The sequence below is a fragment of the Schistocerca gregaria genome, chromosome 8 (assembly GCF_023897955.1).
Source record: "Schistocerca gregaria isolate iqSchGreg1 chromosome 8, iqSchGreg1.2, whole genome shotgun sequence".
NCBI classification, from domain to species: Eukaryota; Metazoa; Arthropoda; class Insecta; order Orthoptera; family Acrididae; genus Schistocerca; species Schistocerca gregaria.
Window position 1 is genome coordinate 323134073 of NC_064927.1, and position 18715 is coordinate 323152787.

Sequence of the window (18715 nt, forward strand, 5' to 3'; positions counted from 1 at the left end):
AGGGTAAGGCCATCTGTATCCCTGAGGCATGTAAGCCTCCCCACAAAGGCAAGGTACATGGTTCATGGTGAAGGAAATAGAGGGAAACATTCCAAATGGGAAAAATATATATAAAAACAAAGATGCTGTAACTTACCAAACAAAAGTATTGGTATGCCAATAAGGACAATAAAAAACACACAAACAGACACACAAATTTCAGGCTTTCACAACCCAAGGTTGCTTCATCAGGAAAGAGGGAAGGAAAGGGAAACACGAAAGAATGTGGGTTTTAAGGGAGAGGGTAAGGAGTAATTCCAATCCCGGGAGCGAAAAACTTGAAATTAGCGGAGGTTGAGGCCTGGTGGGTAACGGGAAGAGAGAATATATTGAAGGGCAAGTTCCCATCTTAGGAGTTCTGATAGCGTGGTGTCAGTGGGAAGTATCCAGATAACCCAGATGGTGTAACACTGTGCCAAGATGTGCTGGCCGTCCACCAAGGCATGCATATATATATATATATATATATATATATATATATATATATATATATATATATATAAAATAGAAAGAAACTTCCACATGGGAAAAATATATTAAAAACAAAGATTCCAAGACTTACCAAGCGGGAAAGCGCCGGCAGACAGGTACAATGAACAAAACACACACACGGAATTACTAGCTTTCGCAACCGATGGTTGCTTCTTCAGGAAGGAGAGGGAAAGACGAAAGGATGTGGGTTTTAAGGGAGAGGGTAAGGAGTCATTCCAATCCCAGGAGCGGAAAGACTTCCATTAGGGGAAAAAAAAAAGGACAATTGTACACTTGCGCGCGCACACACACACACACACACACACACACACACACACACACACATATCCATCCGCACATACACAGACACAAGCAGACATATTTAAAGGCCTTTAAATATGTCTGCTTTTGTCTGTATATGTGCGGATGGATGTGTGTGTGTGTGTGTGTGTGTGTGTGTGTGTGTGTGTGCAAGTGTACACCTGTCCTTTTTTTTTCCCCTAATGGAAGTCTTCCTCTCCTGGGATTGGAATGACTCCTTACCCTCTCCCTTAAAACCCACATCCTTTCGTCTTTCCCTCTTCTTCCTGAAGAAGCAACCATCGGTTGTGAAAGCTAGTAATTCTGTGTGTGTGTTTGTGTGTTTTGTTCATGTGCCTGTCTGCCGGCGCTTTCCCGCTTGGTAAGTCTTGGAATCTTTGTTTTTAATATATTTTTCCCATGTGGAAGTTTCTTTCTGTTTTATATATATATATCTTTGCCTTTAAATATGTCTGCTTGTGTCTGTGTATGTGCGGATGGATATGTGTGTGGGTGTGTGTGTGTGCGAGTGTACACCTGTCCTTTTTTTCCCCTAAGGGAAGTCTTTCCGCTCCCGGGATTGGAATGACTCCTTACCCTCTCCCTTAAAACCCACATCCTTTCATTTTTCCCTCTCCTTCCCTCTTTCCTGACGAAGCAACTGCCAGTTGCGAAAGCTAGTAATTCTGTGTGTGTGTATGTGTGTTTTGTTCATGTGCCTGTCTGCCGGCGCTTTCCCGCTTGATAAGTTGGTGTTGGTGGGAAGTAATATATTTTTCCCATGTGGAAGTTTCTTTCTATTTTATATATATATATATATATATATATATATATATATATATATATATATATATATATATATTCATTTCAGCCTCATGTTACACTTTCCACCTTCTAATACCATGTCACCCTCACAACACCCCCACAATGACTCCATTAAGTTTTATTTATTTTCCCTCCGCAAACATGCCTTTGCCCTAGCCAGATTACGCTCCCATATTTTATTTACTCATGATTGTCTGACATTTTACATTACCACCTTAGACCTCACACTTAAAGTTCCCACCTTGGCCGTAACCTTTCTTTCCATCAGTCCCTATACCAGTTCCAAACTGAACAATCCATAGCCCTCACCCACCTAATCCTTCACCTACACATCAAGTCAGCCAATGAACACACCCGTCAACTGCTATCCCTAATAAAAGTCCACAATCTTTCCTCTTCCACATCCACACCGGCTGTTCAGATCATCCTCCTACAGGCCAACCGCAAATTACAACAGCATGCCACTCTCCACCTCAAAAAACTATCCAATATCTTGGTTTCCCACCTCCGGAAAGGCAACTCATCCATCCTCCACAACCTTTCCAACAAATCTCAACCTTCTCTCTTTGCACACAGACCCAGTCTCTCCCATGTAATCAATCCCCCACTTCCAGCTCCACTCCTCTCAAAATCTCAAAATTCTAATCTGGAACCACAACACCCCAATTCAGTAGTTAACCTTTTCTCCAAACCTCTCTCCCAGTCCAAAACCTCTGTCCTATCCAAAGGCCTCACCTTCAGCCCTACTCCCAGATTCAACCAAACAGCCCTCGTCAAAGATGTACTATCCTACACTTGTACTCTCTGCTGGAAATAATCACTTTGCCATAAAGAAACATAATCCAAATTGAACACTGCCTGAAACAGTTCCATCCTCCAAAACAGCGGGACCCACCTCCTCTTCCTTAAAATTACCCTCTCCAAACCTTCCAGAAATTTCTCACTCCCATTCTTGCCTCTCAATCCTTCTTGAAAAACCTTAATCCTACTCCCAACATCCCCACAGTTGAAGCCCAGGCTATCCGTGATGTGAAGGCTGACCGATCCATCGTCATTCTTCCGGCTGACAAGGGTTCCACGACAGTGGTACTTGATCGTTGGGAGTATGTGGCTGAGGGACTGCGTCAGCTTTCAGACAACATTACATAGAAAGTTTGCCAAGGTAATCCCATTCCCGATGTCCAGGCGGAGCTTCAAGGAATCCTCAGAACTGTAGGCCGCCTACAAAACCTTTCACCTGACTCCTTCAACCTCCTGAACCCCCCCCCCCCCCCCCCAACTAACACCCAGCACCCCTACCTTCTACCTACTTCCTAAAATTCACAAACCCAAACATCCTGGATGCCCCATTGTAGCTGGTTACCAAGCCCCCACAGAACGTATCTCTGCCTATGTAGATAAACACCTTCAACCCATTACATGCAGTCTCCTATCCTTCATCAAAGACACCATCCACTTCCTCGATCACCTGGAATCTGTTACCCCGGAAACCATCCTTGTAACCATTGATCCCACTTCCTCATAAACAAATATCCCGCACATCCAGGGCCTCGCTGCAATGGAACACTTCCTTTCACGCAGATCATCTGCTACCCTACCTAAAACCTCTTTCCTCATTCCCTTAGCCAGCTTCATTCTGACCCACAACTTCTTCACTTTTGAAGGCCAGACATACCAACAATTAAAGGGAACAGCCATGGGTACCAGTATGGCCCCCTCGTATGCCAACCTATTTATGGGTCGCTTAGAGAAAGCTTTCTTGGTTACCCAAGCCTGCCAACCCAAAGTTTGGTACAGATTTATTGACGACATCTTCATGATCTGGACTCACAGTGTAGAACAACTCCTGAATTTCCTCTCCAACCTCAACTCCTTTGGTTTCATCAGATTCACCTGGTTCTACTCCAAATCCCATGCCACTTTCCTTGATGTTGACCTCCATCTGTCCAATGGCCAACTTCACACATCCGTCCACATCAAACCCACTGACAAGCAACAGTACCTCCATTTTGACAGCTGCCACCCATTCCATATCAAATGGTCGCTTCCCTACAGCTTAGGTCTTCATGGTAAATGAAACTGCTCCAATCCTGAATCCCTGAACCATTACACCAATAACCTGAAAACAGCTTTCTCATCCTGCAACTACCCTTCTGACCTGGTCCAGAAGCAAATAGCTAGAACCACTTCCTCATCCCCTCAAAACTAGAACCTCCCACAGAAGAACCCCAAAAGTGCCCCACTTGTGACTGGATGCTTACCAGGACTGGATCAGACTCTGAATGTGGCTCTCCAGCAGGAATATGACTTCCACAAATCCTGCCCTGAAATGAGATCCACCCTTCATTAAATCCACCCCACTCAACCGAGCGTGCCTTTCCGCCATCCACTTAACCTTCGTAACCTACTGGTTCATCCCTATGAAATCCCCAAACCACCTTCCCTACCCTCTGGCTCCTACCCTTGTAACCGCCCCAGTGTAAAACCTGTCCCATGCACCCTCCCGCCACCACATACTCCATTCCTGTAATCCGGAAGGTGTACACGATCAAAGGCAGAGCCATGTGTGAAAGCACCCACGTGATTTACCAACTGACATGCCTACACTGTGAAGCCTTCTATGTGGGAATGACCAGCAACAAACTGTCCATTTGCATGAACGGGCACAGGCAGACAGTGTTTGTTGGTAATGAGTATCACCCTGTGGCTAAGCATGCCTTGGTGAATGGCCAGCACATCTTGGCACTGTGTTACACCGTCCGGGTTATCTGGATACTTCCCACTGACTCCAACCTATCAGAACACCTAAGATGGGAACTTGCCCTTCAATATATTCTCTCTTCCCGTGATCCACCAGGCCTCAACCTCCGCTAATTTCAAGTTGCCGCCGCTCATACCTCACCTGTCATTCAACAATATCTTTGTCTCTGTACTTCCGCCTCGACTGATATCTCTGCCCAATCTCTTTGCATTTACATATGTCTGCCTGTGTCTGTATATGTGTGGATGGATGTGTGTGTGTGTGTGTGTGTGTGTGTGTGTGTGTGTGTGTAGAGTGTATACCTGCCTTTTTTTCCCCCTAAGGTAAGTCTTTCCACTCCCGGGATTGGAATGACTCCTTACCCTCTCCCTTAAAATCCACATCCTTTCGTGTTTCCCTCTTCTTCCCTCTTTCCCGATGAAACAACCTTAGGTTGCGAAAGCTTGAAATTTGTGCGGATGGATATGCGGGTGTGTGCGCGATTGTATACCTGTCCCTTTTTCCCCCTAAGGTAAGTCTTTCCGCTCACGGGATTGGAATGACTCCTTACCCTCTCCCTTAAAATCCACATCATTTCGTGTTTCCCTCTCCTTCCCTCTTTCCTGATGAAGCAATCGTGGGTTGCGAAAGTTTGATATTTGTGTGTGTGTTTGTGTGTTTTTTATTGTGTTCATCTACCAGCTCTCTTCCGTCATAAAATTGTAATTTCCTATTTCTGTTGTGGTACTTGATTTAAAGACAAATGGTCACCTTTAACATTGGGTTCTGATTTTGTCTAGCATGAGACTGTTAAGCAAACTCTATACCACCACAAGCATTTACGTAGACTTTGGATTTTCCATGGTGTGTACATAATAATTTTTTTAATACAGCACGCGACTCGCCACCTTCTATGGTTAAGTTTGTATGAGTGGCTGCTATCATTAATAAATATCTGTGTATGTTACACAGTATGTTGTAATAAACGTTAGTTTTCAGGGTGCCTGATGGCAACTGGTTACATTATGTACCAATTTTTATTAGTGATTGAACCTTTAATTTAATTTTACTGACTTTAGAATATTGAATGAGAAAATCAGAGCTCTCTCCTGCATTTATATTGACATTTAATAAATTATTTAATAAGAATAATGGTTTTGTCTTTGTAATGGCCAACCTATGCTGCAAGAGAAATGGTTAAAATCTTTAAACCAGAAGTTTTTACTCGGTGTACCGGTATGAAATGAGTGTTTCTTTGTGAAAATGGAACACTTATTTTGAATTGAAAAGTAAAAACATTTTATTCAAAGTACTGACCATTGCTTTCTATACATTTTGACCACCTTTATGGCAATTTGTGGACACCACGCCAAAAGAAATGTTTGTATTTTGAAGCAAACCACTCAGACACCCAATTTTTGACTTCTTCGTCATAATCGAAGTGTTCCTCAGCCAATGCGTGTCCCATTGATGAAAACAAATGGTAGTTGGAAGAGGCCAAGTCTGGTGACTATGGCAGGTGGGGTAGCAGCTCCCAGCCAAGTGATTTTATTGTATCCTGAACCAGTTTTGCTTTGTGTGCAGGTGCATTTTCGTGTAAAAAAATTACTTTGCCATGTTTTCTTGCCCATTCTGGTTTTTTTTTTATCAAATCGTAGTTCAGATTGATCATTTGTTGTCTGTAGTGATTGGTATCCACAGATTCACTAGGTTTTAGAAGCTCATGATATACCACACCTTTCTGATCCCACCAAACATACAGCATTGTCTTCTTGCCAAATCGATCTGGTTGTGCTGTCAATGTTGATGGTTGTCCTGGAAAAACCCATGATTTTTCGCGCAAAATTGATTTTCCTTTATGTCTTTGAGCAAAATTTGACAATTTGTTTTTCGATTTTCGATCTGTTTTTCATTTAATTCATCTGACACCCATTTTCCACACTTTTGGATCTTTCTTATAGCTTTTAAACGGTCAGAAATTGTTTGTTGTGCTACATTTAGCATTGCTGCCATTTGCTTCTGACTCAAAGTATCATCCTCATCCAATATTGCTTGCAATTCGGCATCTTCGAACTTTTTTGGTGGTCTTCTACGTTCTTCATTTCTTACATCAAAATCATTATTTCTGAACCATTGAAACCATCTTTTGGATGTTGCTTCTGATAGAGCATGATCACCATATGCCTCGACAAGCATTCGATGCAACTTTGCAGCACTTTTTTTCAAATGAAAACAAAAAATTAATGCTTTCCGCAAATTATCACTTTCTGGTACAAAATTCAACTTGTTAACACAATGAAAACATATAATGTTGTTTGTTCCATGACTTCATGTGACAGATGTCATACCAACCAAACAAAAAAAGTTAAGACTCGTTCACAACAAATGTTCCGTATCGACACGTTTGTATCTTAACACTCATTTCCTACTGGTGCACCTGGTACCTTTGACCCATTGGCAGCATGAATACTAAAATCACAGGATTTACCTTTTGTGCTTCTTGAAGCTGGTATTGGCAGCATGAATACTGAAATCACAGGATTTACCTTTTTTGCTTCTTGAAACTGATATAACAGACAAATCTGTACCACTGTCTACCAGAAAATATCTTCCACAATTTCTGTGTTTAACAAATAGGTGACATTGGTGGCTTGATGTGAGTACTTGTGTAAAACACTCAGCCCTGTTGTGTCTACCCATTCTACTCTTCTTTATTTTGCCATTGGCAAGAATGAACACATTTTTCAGGCTTACATCATGTGCCAAATTTAAAATGACAATACTAATATTTACCATTTTTATCAAATTTTCCTCTGCTTCTATATCTACTGTGTGATCTTTGCCTACTTGGTTTTCAAAACACCTTAATCTCATTTTCCAATTCAAAAATTTGTAAGAGAAGAGCATGAACTGACAGGGATGATGATTTGATGAAATGAACCGAAACGACATGCAGTTTGAACTTCCTCGACAAGAGTGCATTTCAACTATTATGTGTCGTTTGGACTTTCTTATCCACTGTTTCATCAGATAGAACTAAAATACTTCGAATACTACAAGGAAGTTTGTCAAGCCATTGTGATTTTAAGATCTTGTCTGACACATTAGTACCTGCACATACATGAATTTTTCTTAACAGTTGGCTAGGATTCGTGTTGCCAAGTTTTAAACCACTGAAAAGTTTTTAAATGTGATGCTCTTCACTTTCTTTAAATATGGTGAAAAGTCGTTCTTTTACAAGAGAATATTTATTGTTCTCATCACTTGTAAGTAGATCCCATATATTATCAACAAATTTTGGCTACCGGTCTTTAGCTGTACTAGCAACCATTGCACTTTGTCTAAACCAGATGTATGGTTTCTCAGTCAAAAATAACAGTACCTTAATGCTTACCTCATCAACTTCCAGTTTACTTTCAGGATTATTCCCTTCACATCCATTTTCTATCGACATTTAGCCTACTTTTTAACACAGTGTATGACAAATTCAAGTTTAAAAAAAAAAACACACACACACACACACACATTGAAAATTTTGCTGCAAATTACATTGCAAATGTCATGTCACCAATCATGTTGGGGTCACCAATTTATTTAAGGACTTAGTTCAACATGGATCTTTCTATTTATTTATTTGTATCTTGCACACAGCGATAACTGAATTACAATAACAATGGAGTTACAACTTTCTTCTTTTGTCAAATACCATAGATAATATTTCTATTGTGCCAACATTACCTTGGCAAACATTCTAAAGACATAGAAATACTAATAGCAGTTTTTCGTGTTCCCACTTGTTCTTTCTGCACATTCATCACTTACATAAATTGTACTTTTTACAGTATAATTTTTAGAATAATTTTACACCATGTAAAAAATTATGTGTTGGACTTGTATAATTGTTCTCAAACATCTGGTGCAGAGCTAGGGTACTATAATGAGGATAGTAATTCTGACAGTATCATTAGCACTCTTCTGTACATCTGCTTACTTTGTCACATCTAATAAGCATCGTATTCAAGTCAAGTATTGAGAACAGTCAATATGTTTGTTCTGTTACATTGTTCATTAGCTACTTTGATGGATACTCCATTCCACAGTCTCTATATTTAAGTGATTGTACTATATTTTGCATACTATCAACTGAAAATTTATTGAATTCAGAGAGAGACCTGATGTTTTGGTTTGCAATTGTGTGTACATAACAAATATGTTCAAATAGTGTTGGTCATTTTTTGTGTGTTGCTTGTCTGAATCATTGTCTGTTGGCTTCTCATTGCTTGGCCAGTCATAATGCACTTAGTGTGCTGTTAGTTCTTGGTTTTTGGTAGTAACATTTAGTAAAGCTGCATTTTTGAGAATGCATGGTATCTGAAAATGGCTCAACAGTCATGTATGATTGTGAGTATGGAGACAAGACATGAAAGATGTCATCATGCCTGCTACAAAACATGTAAGTTGCTGCATGACATTGTTAACATTGGAAAATGGATGAGAAGGTCAGCTCAAATCAACATATGAGGCACAATATCAAATAGAATAGTGTAGCTTGTAGCCTATGCAGATGACGTGGATATTATTGCAAGAACAGAAATAGCTACTAAAGAAATGTGTAAGTTGCTGATGACAGCAGCAATAAAAGTAGAACTGGAAGTAAATATCAATAAAACCAAATACATGTGACAAATACGACCAGAACTAAATACAGTGTTAGAAATTGACCAGGCACAAATAGAATCTGTGAGTGAATTTGCCTGTCTGGGACCACTGATAACGTCACAGAATTATATTAGTATGGAAATAAAGTGGTGAGCCCACCTAGCTAGTAAATGCTATTTTGGGCTGTCTCATCAACTTAAGTCTGGAAATCTGTTCAGAAGCACAAAGTATCAGTTGTATAAGACTTTAACACTTCTGGTATTAACAGATGGCTCAGAAATCTGGACATTGACACCCAGTGTTAAGAGCTAACAGGATGTTTTGAATTAAACGTGTTAATGCAAAATCTACGGTGCAACTAATGAATGCAGAGCATGGCATAGACAATATAATTTTGAACTTTACATATTATATAAAGATCTTGAAATCATAAAGTTCGTTAAAATAAACCATCTGAATTTTGTCAGACATGTTTTTTACATGGAATATGAGAACCAAAAAAATAGCACTGCTGTAAAACCCAGTGGGACAAAGAAACAGGAGAAGATCAAAACTTTGATACTTAGACGATATACAAGTAGTTTAAAAAATTATTGGTGGCAGAGGATGGGACACAAGGTGCTGGAAAGTGATGAATGGAACGATGTCCTGGAGCAAGCTAAGGCCCACCAACGGCCATAGAGCAGAGAAGAAGTAGTAAAATTGGTGAGAAAATTTCTTCAAATAGCAGAAGGATGTTTAACAACATAGAAGCATAAATAATCCATTAATATATGACACATTACAAATAAAGTTAATATATCTACATCTACATCTACATCCGTACTCCGCAAGCCACCTGACGGTGTGTGGCGGAGGGTACCCTGAGTACCTCTATCGGTTCTCCCTTCTATTCCAGTCTCGTATTGTACGTGGAAAGAAGGATTGTCGGTATGCTTCTGTGTGGGCTCTAATCTCTCTGATTTTATTCTCATGGTCTCTTCGCGAGATATACGTAGGAGGGAGCAATATACTGCTTGACTCTTCGGTGAAGGTATGTTCTCGAAACTTTAACAAAAGCCCGTACCGAGCTACTGAGCGTCTCTCCTGCAGAGTCTTCCACTGGAGTTTATCTATCATCTCCGTAACGCTTTCGCAATTACTAAATGATCCTGTAACGAAGCGCGCTGCTCTCCGTTGGATCTTCTCTATCTCTTCTATCAACCCTACCTGGTGCGGATCCCACACTGCTGAGCAGTATTCAAGCATTGGGCGAACAAGCGTACTGTAACCTACTTCCTTTGTTGTCGGATTGCATTTCCTTAGGATTCTTCCAATGAATCTCAGTCTGGCATCTGCTTTACGGACGATCAACTTCATATGATCATTCCATTTTAAATCACTCCTAATGCGTACTCCCAGATAATTTATGGAATTAACTGCTTCCAGTTGCTGACCTGCTATTTTGTAGCTAAATGATAAGGGACCTATCTTTCTATGTATTCGCATCACATTACACTTCGCTACATTGAGATTCAATTGCCATTCCGTGCACCATGCGTCAATTCGCTGCAGATCCTCCTGCATTTCAGTACAATTTTCCATTGTTGCAACCTTTCGATACACCACAGCATCATCTGCAAAAAGCCTCAGTGAACTTCCGATGTCATCCACCAGGTCATTTATGTATATTGTGAATAGCAACGGTCCTATGACACTCCCCTGCGGCACACCTGAAATCACTCTTACTTCGGAAGACTTCTCTCCATTGAGAATGACGTGCTGCGTTCTGTTATCTAGGAACTCCTCAATCCAATCACACAATTGATCTGATAGTCCGTATGCTCTTACTTTGTTCATTAAACGACTGTGGGGAACTGTGTCAAACGCCTTGCGGAAGTCAAGAAACACGGCATCTACCTGTGAACCCGTGTCTAAGGCCCTCTGAGTCTCGTGGACGAATAGCGCGAGCTGGGTTTCACACGATCGTCTTTTTCGAAACCCATGCTGATTCCTACAGAGTAGATTTCTAGTCTCCAGAAAAGACATTATACTCGAACATAATACGTGTTCCAAAATTCTACAACTGATCGACGTTAGAGATATAGGTCTATAGTTCTGCACATCTGTTCGACGTCCCTTCTTGAGAACGGGGATGACCTGTGCCCTTTTCCAATCCTTTGGAACGCTTCGCTCTTCTAGAGACCTACGGTACACCGCTGCAAGAAGGGGGGCAAGTTCCTTCGCATACTCTGTGTAAAATCGAAATGGTATCCCATCAGGACCAGCGGCCTTTCCTCTTTTGAGCGATTTTAATTGTTTCTCTATCCCTCTGTCGTCTACTTCGATATCTACCATTTTGTCAACTGTGCGACAATCTAGAGAAGGAAGCACAGTGCAGTCTTCCTCTGTGAAACAGCTTTGGAAGAAGACATTTAGTAATTCGGCCTTTAGTCTGTCATCCTCTGTTTCAGTACCATTTTGGTCACAGAGTGTCTGGACATTTTGTTTTGATCCACCTACCGCTTTGACATAGGACCAAAATTTCTTAGGATTTTCTGCCAAGTCAGTACATAGAACTTTACTTTCGAATTCATTGAAAGCCTCTCGCATAGCCCTCCTCACACTACATTTCGCTTCGCGTAATTTTTGTTTGTCTGCAAGGCTTTGGCTATGTTTATGTTTGCTGTGAAGTTCCCTTTGCTTCCGCAGCAGTTTTCTAACTCGGTTGTTGTACCACGGTGGCTCTTTTCCATCTCTTACGATCTTGCTTGGCACATACTCATCTAACGCATATTGTACCATGGTTTTGAACTTTGTCCACTGATCCTCAACACTATCTGCACTTGAGACAAAACTTTTGTGTTGAGCCGTCAGGTACTCTGTAATCTGCTTTTTGTCACTTTTGCTAAACAGAAAAATCTTCCTACCTTTTTTAATATTTCTATTTACGGCTGAAATCATCGACGCAGTAACCGCTTTATGGTCGCTAATTCCCTGTTCTGCATTAACTGATTCAAATAGTTCGGGTCTGTTTGTCACCAGAAGGTCTAATATATTATCGCCACGAGTCGGTTTTCTGTTTAACTGCTCAAGGTAGTTTTCAGATAAAGCACTTAAAAATATTTCACTGGATTCTTTGTCCCTGCCACCCGTTATGAACGTTTGAGTCTCCCAGTCTATATCCGGCAAATTAAAATCTCCACCCAGAACTATAACATGGTGGGGAAATCTACTCGAAATATTTTCCAAATTATTCTTCAGGTGCTGAGCCACAACAGCTGCTGAGCCCGGGGGCCTATAGAGACATCCAATTACCATGTCTGAGCCTGCTTTAACCGTGACCTTCACCCAAATCATTTCACAATTCGAATCTCCGTCAATTTCCTTCAATACTATTGCACTTCTTATCGCTATAAACACGCCTCCCCCTTCACTGTCCAGCCTATCTCTGCGGTATACATTCCAATCAGAGTTTAGGATTTCATTACTGTTTACGTCTGGTTTCAGCCAACTTTCTGTTCCTAGTACTATATGGGCGTTGTGACCGTTTATTAATGAGAGCAGTTCTGGGACCTTTCTATAGACGCTCCTGCAGTTTACTATTAGCACATTAATATTGTTATTCCTTGTTGCATTTTGCCTACTCCTGCCTTGCCGCGTCTCAGGAGGCGTCTTGTCGGGCCTAGGGAGGGAATTCTCTAACCTAAAAAAACCCCATGTGCACTCCACACGTACTCCGCTACCCTCGTAGCCGCTTCCGGCGTGTAGTGCACGCCTGACCTATTCAGGGGGACCCTACATTTCTCCACCCGATAGCGGAGGTCGAGAAATTTGCACCCCAGCTCTCCGCAGAATCGTCTGAGCCTCTGGTTTAAGCCTTCCACTCGGCTCCAAACCAGAGGACCGCGATCGGTTCTCGGAACGATACTACAAATAGTTAGCTCTGATTCCACCCCGCGAGCGAGGCTTTCCACCTTCACCAACTCCGCCAACCGCCTGTACGAACTGAGGATGACCTCTGAACCCAGACGGCAAGAGTCATTGGTGCCGACATGAGCAACAATTTGCAGTCGGGTGCACCCAGTGCTCTCTATCGCCGCCGGTAGGGCCTCCTCCACATCTCGGATGAGGCCCCCCGGCAAGCAGACAGAGTGAACACTGGCCTTCTTCCCCGACCTTTCCGCTATTTCCCTAAGGGGCTCCATCACTCGCCTAACGTTGGAGCTCCCAATAACTAATAAACCCCTCCCCCCGTGTGCCTGCTCGGACCTTGCTGAAGGAGCAGCCACATGTCCACTCACAGGCAGAGCGGGCGATGCCACACGGCCAGCCTCCACATTGACCCTCCGCCTCGTGCGCCGCGAACGCCGCTGAACCCGCCACTCCCCTTGGGGAGAGGGTGGCCCAACCGCGCCCGGTACCCGCGAAGATGTCTCGACAGCAGGGACAGTGGGTGAAGCATCTAACACCTGGGGTTGACCATGCGACTCACCAGACTCCCCACTGCCGCTACACTCCGAGGCAGCAGCCTGAAGACGGCTGACCGCGGCCATCAACACGCTCAGCTGTTCGCGAAGAGTGGCCAGCTCCTCCTGCGTCCGTACACAGCAGCCACACATCCTAGCCATCCTAAGAAATCAGCTTTTAACTAGACTGCTAATTCACTAAAGGCGGTTGATTATTGACTAAACTGTGATTGCTAACCACTTCTTGTAGAAACAAGGAAAATAGCACTACCTGTCTCTGGACGGTATTGAAAACAAACACTAGCACTACTAGCACTACGGCTGACTAAAGGGACTCTCTGACTGTATTCAAAACAAACACGAGATCTATGGAACACTTAATAGCATTCTACTATTAAAGCTTCCTAAAAGCAAAAACACGCAGAAGAAGAAGTGACAAGTAAGAAAAATACAGATAATACTTAGATTAAGGTAGCTCGCTGCACAGAAGACGTGAAGCAGACGGCGGTTAGGGCGACACTGACACTACTGGCACTATGGCTGACTAAAGGGACTCTCTCTGACTATTCAAAACAAACACGAGATCTATGGAACACTTAATAGCACTCTACTATTAAAGCTTCCTAAAAGCAAAAACACGCAGAAGAAGAAGTGACAAGTAAGAAAAATACAGATAATACTTAAATTAAGGTAGCTCGCTGCACAGCAGACGTGAAGCAGACGGCGGTTACATAATTCAATCATTTTGTTAGTAAAATACCAAGCAATTCAAATTTGTTTATTATTTGTTCAGGTATCTGTCAGAGTTGCGTACAATATCTTGTTGGTGATTTTTTTCGAACATTAAGGTTCATTCTCAAACTATTGCCGAGATTTCAAGTTTTGTTAGAGCATAATTCCACTGATACACATGCAAGATATCTGCATGAAACAGATCCACATGACAAATGTGGTATCTCACTAATTCAGAAGTGTTACATTCAAGAGTATAAGCTATTATCTTGACTGTGCCATTTCTGCCACCTCTGTATTATGGTACCACATTTGTTATGCGTTTTATGCATCTGTCTTGCAAGTGTATTAGTAGAATTATGTCCTAACAGACACTTGAAATACAGACAATGGTTTGAAAATGAATATTATTATTGAAGATTAGTCACCACCAAGAAATTGTATGCTGACAGTAACCTGTTCAAATAATAATTAATATAGTTAGTCAGTTATTTACAATAATTTTGTCTTTACTTAAGAATTATTTTTTACTTGCTACATTTATGCAGCTGCTTTGCTGTCTCTACAACTGGTGTTGGGAAAAAAACCACCACTTGTCTTTCTATTCATATTTTCATTGGTGAAATTGATTTCAGTTGGAGTACCCATATTCAGCGACTTAGGGTGCAAATGCAAATACATGAACAACTGCTGTCTGTTGAAGATGTTATCCACAATAACCAAAAGTGTTGATATAGACTATGTAGCACTTTTAATAATACTGCATTATTTCTCAAGATGCTACCGAATGAATGTAGTTATTTCATACATTAAGAGAGTCACCGCTACATGTCACTGATAGTAGTACCACACTTTGATATGACCTTTCTTCTGATCAGTAAAAGTCAGCTGACTTTGGGCTGCTATAGAATCTTTACACTTGTTGCCAATCTTAACTATTTAAATGTTTTATGTGCCATAGCAATAAAGTAGCCATTGTGAAAACAGTGTTGATTCCTGTGTGGTGTTGTGTGTAAGGGATGTTAGTGGCACATATTCCAAAATACTGTCAGTGACCCACACACTCATAAAAAATTATTTGCTTTAGTCTATGTTCAGAATTGTTATTTCATTAGACAAGATAATTGTGACTATAGACTGAAGAAAATAATTTTTTTTCTGTTTTTATCGAGAAAAGAGAGTACAAATGCTGTATCTGGTCTTTCTAAATATTCACCATCAACATTCACATCACTTTCATGATACATTAACCTATTACATGTTTTATATGTATATATAAGCTATAATGTGGCTGCCCTGGCAGGTGGGACCAGGGCTTGTCCAACCAATCATCAGCTGTTTCACCTGAAAGTGTTTGATTAGTACATTTTGTACACAGCTGTTACTATTAACTACTTTGTACCATGAGCCATTGAACACAAGAGACTTGCATAAAATGAGTTTAAATTAATAATATAAAAGAAAAAAATAACTAGTAGAAATTGTTTCTCCATTGCTAATCTTTGCAAATATCTCACCATTCTACATTTAATTTAATATGTATCTTCCTCCCTAGGTGACAACATTGATGTCAAGTCATTGAAGGGTGGTAGCTATTTACAACCATGCTATTGTGTGTTCGACATACTTTTTTATAATGGTGAAGTTTTGACAAATAAGCCATTGTGTGAGCGTATCAAATATCTCAACAGACTCATTACTCCTTGTGAAGGTGTTGTGTTACAAACAGAAAGAAATATAGTTAAGACCAAGGATGAAGTGATAAAACATTTAAATGATGCCATTGACAATAAATTAGAGGGAATAATCCTTAAGGATCCAGAGGCAGTGTACAAGCCAAACTCGAAGAAAGCTGGATGGTTCAAAATAAAGCCTGAGGTATGTATTTGTTTATTTGTATCTTCAACATATTCTTAATATGTTAATAAAACACAAAATTGAAATCAAATAGTGATTTAAACACAGAGCACCCCTTAATGTAGTTACAACTTATTGAGTGGGGGACAGGTGTCTAGGAAAGAAGTAACTATCACTGAACTGTTTGTTTTGTCTCCCTCTTTGTTCTTCTCAGGGGATAATGCTCACCTTGTCCTTGGAACTCGGTAAGCCAAATGCTCCTCTTGCATTGTACTAAATGGCTTGTACCAGGGGAGCTCTACCTGTGTTGAGTTGGTACAGATTTGTAGAACTCAGCTCTCCTGAGATGGGATGTCTGAGAGTTTCCTTGAGAGTTCCTGCAATTCCTCATCTAATAGTGGAAGGTGGGATATCTACATCCAGTATTGTGATAGAATTGTCTTTGCCTCTGGTTAAAGCCCTCCACCTGACACCAAACCAGAGGACCACAAGACGATGCTGCAAAGTTTTAGCCCTGCTTCCACCCCTTGAGTGAGAATGGGTGTCTTCACTGATCCAGTCAGAACCTGTGGAAATGGAGGATGACCTGTGAACCCAAGTGGCAGGCACCATTATTGTCAATTGACAGTTATTTGTAGCAGGGCACACACAGTGTGCTCAGTCACTTCCAGCAGAGCCTGCTCCACATCTGAACATCTCAGATTTGGACAACCCCTCCTTGCCCGCCTGCAAGGAAACAGAATGAAAACTATAAAATTGTTAAGGTTTTCATGGCAACTTGTTGAAATCTGCCTATTGGCATGTGTGTTGTATTCTTCAGCTGATGTTCATCTGATGATTTTTCTGATGCTTTACCAGCACGAGTGGCTGGCATTGTCAGAGTTTCAGCCTCCACTGCTGGTTGTGGACTGGAACCAAGCTCGCAGCCACAGACTGCATGTACGTGGCATGCCAATGTCCAAGGGCTTCTCCACAGTCATTTCCGGTGTGGTTCTCCTCTCACTACCTGCAATGGTCATTTGCTGCAGTGGGGAGAAGCCAGGATCCGTTTAATTTGAGGCTTTATTCCTTCTTGCTGAAGCTATTTTTGTGTTTGTGTATTTCTATAGCATCTCTCAACAAGTGGGTGTAGTAGCTCTTATCTTCAGCCAGAACTCCCGTGTTGGTGAATTTTAGTATGTGGTCAATCTCACACAGTAGGTGCTCTGCCATGGCCAATTTCTACACCTGCTACAATTTGCAACGTTGCTTGTGTTCTGTGAGACTGCTGTTGAGTGATCATCTTGTCATTCCTACATAAACTTTTCTGCACATGCATGGGATGCGGTATATTCCCGACATTGCAAGTGGGTCCCTTGTATCCTTTGCCGATCTGAGATACTCTTTGATCTTCTTTGTCTGTTTGTAAATAGTCTTTACGCTATGTTTGTGCAATATATGGCTCATTCTGTCCATCACTTTGGGAAAATATGACAGAAAGGCCATACCCAACATTTATTTTTCTGATGCGTTACTTTGTCGAGTGTTTAACTCTGTTATTCTTCTAATATAACTGGTGGAGTACTCATTGCTCCTCAGAACACCTTCCAGGTGTTGCATTTCACATCTGAAGTGCTGTGGCTAACATATTCATCTTGCTTGCATTATAAGTGTATTAATCATCCCTCTTTTCTGGCTGAGATGGTGATTTGCTAGTCTGTTCAGGTATCAGTCCATGTGTGTCAGTTTTTGATATAGATATATAGAAATACACAAACACAAGAATAACTGCAGCAAGAAGGAATAAAGCCTCAAAGTAAATGGATCCTGGCTCCCTGTGCTGCAGTGAACAAACATTGCAAGTAACAAGAGGAGAACCGCACCAGAATTGACTGCAGAGAAGCACTTGGACGTTGCCGTGCAATGTACACATATTCTGCGGCCGTGAGCTTGACTCCAGTCCACCACCAGCAATGGAGGGTGAAACTGTTGGCAATGCTTGTGACTCATGCTGGCAAAATGTTAGAAAAATCATCAGACAAACAACGGCCAAAGAACCGGAGACAGAAGCCAATAGGCAGTTTTTCAGAGTGGACACTGTCCTTCGTTCCCACTATTTCTCTAAAGGGCTTCATCACTAGCTTAACACTGGAGTTCCCAATGAGAAGCAATCTGACCCCTTGTGCTTGTTCGGACCTTTCAGGATGATATTCGAAGAAGCTGCAATTCTAGAAAATTGTACCAGAATGCAGAAAGACCTACAGAAGATTGACACTTGGTGCAGGGATGGACTGTTGATCCTCACTATAAACAGGTTTACTGTCTTGCACATAAATAGACAGAAGGGCGTATTATTTCACAAGTGATGAAGAAACACTGGAAGCAGTCACATCCACAAAATATCTATGAGTATGAATACAGGGCAGTTGAAAGTGGAACAATCACATAAAGGATAAGGCACATATCAGACTGAGCTTCATTGAAAGAATCCTCAGGAAGTGAAGAAGCGTCAGAGAGATGCTCAGCAAACACCAGTGGCAGGTGCTCCAAGAGAGTCATTCTGCATCATGGAGTGATTTACTGTTAAAATTCTGAGACCATTGATTTTTAGAAGAGTCGACCAATAAGTTGCTTCCTTCTACATAAATCTTGAGAAAACACAGTG

The 18715-nt window shown here is 41.4% G+C and overlaps 2 protein-coding genes across 8 annotated transcripts in view; both read left to right on the plus strand.

Annotated features, from left to right (window-relative positions):
- Nucleotides 1–18715, plus strand: part of LOC126284945 (DNA ligase 4-like) — a 616842-nt gene that overhangs the window by 175662 nt on the left and 422465 nt on the right. The gene's annotated exons all lie outside the window — the stretch shown is intronic.
- Nucleotides 1–18715, plus strand: part of LOC126284944 (DNA ligase 4-like) — a 295121-nt gene that overhangs the window by 175646 nt on the left and 100760 nt on the right. For all 6 annotated transcript variants that reach the window (XM_049984208.1, XM_049984209.1, XM_049984212.1 and 3 more), the window contains exon 8: nt 15770–16092. In XM_049984208.1, coding sequence (XP_049840165.1) covers nt 15770–16092 — 323 coding nt within the window. The remainder of the gene's footprint in view (nt 1–15769; nt 16093–18715) is intronic.